Source organism: Argiope bruennichi, chromosome 11 (assembly GCF_947563725.1).
Source record: "Argiope bruennichi chromosome 11, qqArgBrue1.1, whole genome shotgun sequence".
Taxonomy (NCBI): domain Eukaryota; kingdom Metazoa; phylum Arthropoda; class Arachnida; order Araneae; family Araneidae; genus Argiope; species Argiope bruennichi.
Window position 1 is genome coordinate 58,754,441 of NC_079161.1, and position 7,002 is coordinate 58,761,442.

The following is a 7,002-nucleotide window of genomic DNA, read 5'->3' on the forward strand; positions in this document are numbered from 1 at the left end:
ATCTCTTCTCATTTAAAAAGCGAAATTGCGAACAATGTAGCGAAATTCAATCCCTGTCGCGTTTCAGCGTGATATTTCGCGCAGGCTAGCTAATGGAGCATTTTGGGGAAACGCCATGAAAAAGAATAGGCAGCCGCTCACACGTTAACAAAGGAGTTCGAAATCATACATTTATTTACGATCCTGTATTCAATGATCCGATTTGAAACTCGATTTTCGCGGGTTCCAAGGACTTTTCAGCGGCCTATTTCGAATGTTAGATGGAGAAATATATATATTTTTTTAAATCTAAGAAGCAGTACTGGTGAAAGCAAAGTGCTACCAGTTTAATCGAGCATATCTTGTCAAAGAAACTGACCGCGCCATTTGCTTTCAAAGAATTTTTTCCTGCTTATTTCTTTTTTCCGCCATTTTTTCCCCCTGAGCTTTACAAATTCGTTTAGTAGAATAATTTTATTCCTCTTAAAAGATTCGGCTGCCAAAAATATATTTATTTTTTTCTAGGAAAAAAAATTATATGTGCTCTTGTAGTTTTTTTTTTTTCTATATTATTTTTTAAAATTTATTTATTTATTGTTTGGAAAAAAACTGTTGTTTTTTTCGACTGTAACTATACAAATTATTATGCCAATGAATTTTGCTTAACTGTTAGATATGATTAAACATCTTCTGCTAAACATCTAGGCGAAATTCAATGAAATTTTACAGTGTTATTAATTAAGACATGAGAATATATACTATAAACTTTTCTAAATTTTAATTTAATTTAACATTAATTTAATATTAAATTGATTAAAAACTAACAATAACCTTTTTCTTTTTTTACACTTTGAACAGCTATTCTATAATTTTTTTCTTTTATTTTATTACGTTATTTTATTGAAGTAATTATTTAATCATGCTTAAACTTAAATCCATCTTTCAAACAGATACTCGTACTATACTTTCATAAAATTTACTGCACAAATATAACAATTATTAATAGCGTATGGAAAAAATTAGCCATCTTTAATTTTTAAACGCCATTTGGTTCGATTTATTTAAATTAAATTGTAAATAAAATCAGACGATAAAAAATCGATAAATATTTTAGCCGTAAAAAGATTTTTGTGTAGATACATAATATTTTTACACAAAAATACTTTAATACCTCATTCTGGAAAAAGTTATTTAGAAAATCAAATTTTAATGTTATTTATACTATTCTAAAAATTTTAAATCAATCGTTCAAACGAAGACGACTTTTCTCATACTGAAATTTCATAAAGTTACTGTACTAATATAAAAAATATTAATTACTTAATGAAAAAAATATCTATTTTTGGTTTTTAAAAGTCGTTTGGTTCGATTTATGTTCTAATTTTAACTAAAAACAGGCGATAAAAAGCGACAAATATTTTAGATTTGAAAATATCGATGTGTAATACTTTACACAAAAGTACTTTTACCCTTCATTCTAGGAAAAGTTATTGAAAAAGAAATCGAGTTTTATTGTCTATTTATACCATAATTTAGTAGTTATTGAATTCTATTGACTTAATGATTTCTTTTGCTCTTTTCAGATTAACAGGGTGCGTCTGCTGTGAGCTGAGGTATTGACCGTCTTCTCTTTCTGCCTTTTTCAAATGTGTTTATCTGAATCTCTCATCGTTGTATTGTTCCGTCGGAATGACGTCATCCCACCAGCGGAGACCGTTTTTTCTTCGCTTTCAACAAAAAAGAAAAAAATGAATATAAAGAAGAAAAAAAAAAAAGAACCCAAAGCCAATTCTTATACTAAATGTGTGCGCGCGCGCGAATGCGAATGGATGTCATTATAAAACTAAAAAAGAGTTGCCACCGCCAGCTCTGGAACTTTTTGAACACTTTTTTATATTTTATTGTTTTCTATTTGAATTGGATTGGTCAGCTAATGGGTGTTTAAAGAATTCTTTTCCTTAAAAATAGCGAAGGAATTATACGCTGTGGTATAATTTAATCGATAATGTAACGGCAGACGATAAAAAAAATAACTTTCCGAGATTAAATTATAAAAAAAAATAATAATAATCAAAAAAAATTGGAATTGTTCTTGAACACTTTATTATATTCTGTAAATTTTATTGCGAACAATTTGAAATTCAATATTGTATAAAAATTAATTTCATTTGTAATTTAATTAATAGCATTTATTGAATGCCAGTCTATATGCAAACAATTTATTTTCTTCGCAAAAATAAATAAAAATTCTGGCATTGTTTCTCATTATCGTCTACTGCTGCAGAAAAGAGAAATGATAATTTTATTTTTCAATATTTGAAACCTATTGTGGCTGCTTTAAATATAAATGGTCTTTTTTAATATCTGTAGTGTGTTAATATCGTTGTAAGAATGGTATATGTCATGTATTTATAGAGAATATAATAGTGTCGCATTGAAGGCGTTTTTATATTTCCATAATGTTTATGCACAATGTTTACATTTTGACATATGTTTATAAACATGAAATTAAAAAAATTAACTTGAGTGTCGCAAATCAATTGAAATATTTTTGTACACCTTTGATTTATCCTGTATTCTTTTATTATTTTGTAGTAATATTTTCAAATAATAGCTCTGCGAACTGTGTACTTTATTTTAAAGTATTAAAATTTCTTTAAGAAGGCGTTAGAAAATTATAGTTGAATAAGAGATTTATAAACAGAAAAAAAAAATGTATTGTGTTTTGAAAAACTGTTATATAAATATTACCTTTCTGCATAACCAAACAAAAATAAATATTACCATTATTTATTTTTTTTAATTTAGCAATATAAAATTTATGTTGAAAAAATCAGTAAAGTTGTTTTTATGAATATTACATCTTAAATTGTTATTGTAAATTAATGAATATACTTTAAAATTTAATTTCCCTAAAGTAATTAAAAATTGCAGTGCTATTTCCGTGCAATTTCAACTAAAATGGGATCAAATATATAAAGAAAAAGAATATATTATCGAATGACAAATACCATTCTTAAATTAAGAAACTTTCTTGAATTTCTACATTATCTTGATATTAAATGTCGCTATACATATTACGATAAAGATTAGATTTGTTTCTTATTCGAAATTCAAGAAATAATGTATACAAAACATCTTTTTTGTGATATGGTGTTATAATATAAACAAGTGTCTTAATTTCATTGCCTTTTTTATTTTTGATAATGCAGGGAAGATGTTTATTTTTTTGATTAGATACAGTTCGTAGTGCCTTCTTGTTTAACATCTTCTGGAACGAGTACAAAAATTCGTGTATTTTTTTGTGATTCCCAAAAGTGCTTATTTGCACGAAAAATAAAATGTTGAGGGTGAAACATTCCTTGGCTACATCTGCGCCATCTAGCGGGTACTAAAATAACATCTGTTAAAAGAACTGTTTTTCAGATTGTTTTTAAAGTTTAGATATCATATATGAAAATTTGTGATATTAAAATATGGTGCATTAATATTAATATTAATTAATATTTTCAAATAATTTTTGTTTGATTGTTTTACAAGATTAAAGAACTTAATATAAACAAATTACAAAAATTGATTCGTTTATTTATTCGTTTATTCATTCAGTTTTGAAAGATCTTTATAAAAACGCTTACATTTCTAGAAAATAAAACTGAATCAGAAAAGATATTATTGCCGTATTTATAGAAATATTTTAACTTATTTTAAGAAATTTTCTCTGTCTATTTTGTGGCAAAATGGTGCAGATAAAATGCTGAATAATGTTTCCCCTGAACATTACTTAATATTTATATGAAATAAAACCAAAGATTTAAAGTACTTAATTGAACTGAATAACCAGAATTTAATATCACAATTTCATGAAATAAATTCAAGCTAATTAATTTAATGTACAAATTGCATTATTTAATAAAATATAATGGAGCTAATTCATGCTATCTAATAGTCATATGAAAAGCTTAAATTTTCATTTGATTGAATAGTTATAAAATACTTTTATTGCCTTTTAATAATGCAGCGTGTTGTTAACTATTTGACAAACTGCGCATGCACGTGTTTTCTAATTTCATACTTTCTTCTAAAACGCTGTATTTATATTTTGGTTAATTTTCTTTAATAAATGTTTTTATTGTTTTAAAGGGAAAAATAAAGCATATTGTCATATCTAAGGATTTTTCAACTTACTACTTAAATAATCTTCAATGATTAAAAGCTTGATATGTGAAAATTTGAAAAAAAGATTTTAAGCTCATACGTCACTCTGAATTCTTTCAAGCTTAAAGAATGTTGCAACACATTAGTGGCCATATTTATTAAATAATTTACAAAAAAATTAATTAAATACATAATTTAAAATTAATTAAATATATTTAAAAAAATTCGAAAGGCGATTGAGTAAAAAAAAGATTTTAAGCTCATACGTCACTCTGAATTCTTTCAAGCTTAAAGAATGTTGCAACACATTAGTGGCCATATTTATTAAATAATTTACAAAAAAATTAATTAAATACATAATTTAAAATTAATTAAATATATTTAAAAAATTCGAAAGGCGATTGAGTAATATAAATTGAATTTTGATTTTGATGGTCAAAAATAATTTATAAAATAAAAATTTAATTGAATAATTTATTTATTATTATTTTTTAATTTTGAATTTTGACTTAAGAAATTTAAGAAAATAAATATAAAGCAAAATAATTAAATATAGAAAAATTAAATACATAAATACGTAATAAAAATATTTAATAAATATAAAATTAAATAATATGAAGTGAAATAATTGAATATGAAAGAAAAAAAAAACACTATTGTTAGTATTAGCATATGTTCAGAGAATTCCCAATTTTAAATGACGAGACGCAGTTTAAGTGTATTTTGAGAATATGGTTTGACTCCATTACTTTAAATTCTTCTTTAAACTGTGTTAATTTTTAAATTTTTAATTTTTTTATGAGAAATTGAAATTTTTTCACTTCCATCCTTAAACATTTTCTAAAATTAACATAAATCTTTCTATTTGTGTAGTTTTTTTTTTGTATTAATTTATTTAAAAAATTCTGTCATATTCAGGTTATTCAATTCAATTGCACGTCAAACATGTACGTTTGAGGGGGTAAACAATTTAAAAATGTGTGCTATATTGAGATTTTTCAAAACTATGTATATAAGTCCCTTATATTTTTTGAAATTGTACAGTTATATATAACAAATGAGAATAGTAGGTTCAGACTCTTTTACTATATCGTAACTTTAATAATAATGCGCAAGAAAATACAGTTAAATGTTCGTTAGTAGAAACTATAATTGTCTGGCATGCATTTTATATGTGGAAGAAAAAAAAAGCGAAGAAAATCTCACTTTTATATGACGACAATTAAAAATAAAAATTACTTGGAAATCTGATTTTATTCAATATATGATATCCCAAAAAATGTTCCCAATGTATTTCATTCCTCTTGTTATATATACATTCCTTTATGGTTTTAATAATGTTAACAATACGTGTTAACAATTATGTTATGTTTTCAACTGTATATTTTGATCTCTACAGAATTATAGTTTGATATTAACAAAGGCATTCATCTTGAATGAGTTATAAAACTTTATAAATTATGTTTTGCTTTTATTGAAAATGGTTTTCGATTGTGAAAATTTAGTAGATCATCTCTAATCCGAATATCATTAATCAAAGAATATCTTAATGTTTTTTTTATGATATTACATTTTAATTGTTATAATTTAATCAATTTAAATTTCCCTTTCAAAAGCAATTATAAATTCAGATTGCTAGAAAAATTCAGAAGCAAATTACATGATGATTTATGATTGTGTCAAACAGTAAAGAAATAAGTTTAATTGAATGCAGCTAAAGAAATTAATTATCAACAAATATTTTGAAAGCATTTTACATTTTTTTTCTATCATTTTAAAACTATACTAATAATAATATACAATTGATGTTAGTTTCATTTCGGATCATTGATGTTCTATTATTCCAAAAAATGCCTTGTATATATTTAGTTTATGATTAAATGTTTGCTTTTTTTAAGTAGAATTTCAAATGTCGTCATATAATTGTGGAATTTAACTTTCCAAAACCTACTTATTAACCACGGGCATTATATGTATTTCATCCTATGTATTTAGAACTAACTCTGTGACCAACAATGGAGCATGATCACCGCATTAGCTGACCAAATATGGCGGTCGTGTGGCTGTGTAATTTACCCTGTTTGTGTGTCTGTCTGTATGTGTGTGTGTGAGTGTGAGGAAAATATAATTTTGTTGTTTTTTATTATTATTTTTAATCCGTCTTGTCCGAACTCATTTAAACTCATTGGTCGACCTACACGAACTTAGATCAATACAAAGCCGCTAAGATGCACAAGAATCGGTTTTACTCAGCTTATAAATAAGGGGAAAAAACAGAAAATGGAAAATAAAAAAAAAAAGTGCGAATAAATTTTTTTTTGTGGATTGACGGATAAACACCGTTTTCATTGCTAAGTATGCGACAGATGTGTTGTTATATATATATTATACATAAATATATATATACATGTCCGTTTTGGGTCAGTTAATTGTCACCTGTAGCACTTAGCAATATTAAACACATTCAGTAGTAAGAATTGTCTCTTGTTTTTATTTCACTTTTGTCTCTTTTATGTGTATACTGTTCATCTTTTTAAAAACATACAGCGGTATTTGTTTATTTTTACGGCCCCCGGTTTACTTGGCGATTTTTAAATGACGCTAAGATAATGGGTTTATTGGGTAATTTTTAAATGATGCCAGGATCGCCAAAGTTTATTATACATAAGATGACAAGATGGTTGCATTCCCAGGTTTACTAGGCGATTTCCAGATTATATATATTTATAATTCCGATTATTTTACATATATATATACAGTGTCAAGATTCACCAAGATGGTTGGTGAAAGTTTGCAATTTTTGGCGAGTTATCTCGGGAGCCGTAAACATAAATAAATACCCATGCAATACATCATAAAATATTCATA

General features: G+C 25.4%; 1 protein-coding gene across 2 annotated transcripts in view; it reads left to right on the forward strand.

Moving 5' to 3' along the window:
* Positions 1-6,611, forward strand: part of LOC129956912 (uncharacterized) — a 143,062-nt gene extending 136,451 nt beyond the window's left edge. For both annotated transcript variants that reach the window (XM_056068940.1, XM_056068939.1), the window contains one exon: positions 1,563-6,611. In XM_056068940.1, coding sequence (XP_055924915.1) covers positions 1,563-1,586 — 24 coding nt within the window. In that variant the 3' untranslated portion in view covers positions 1,587-6,611. The remainder of the gene's footprint in view (positions 1-1,562) is intronic.
* Positions 6,612-7,002: the final 391 nt, after the last annotated feature.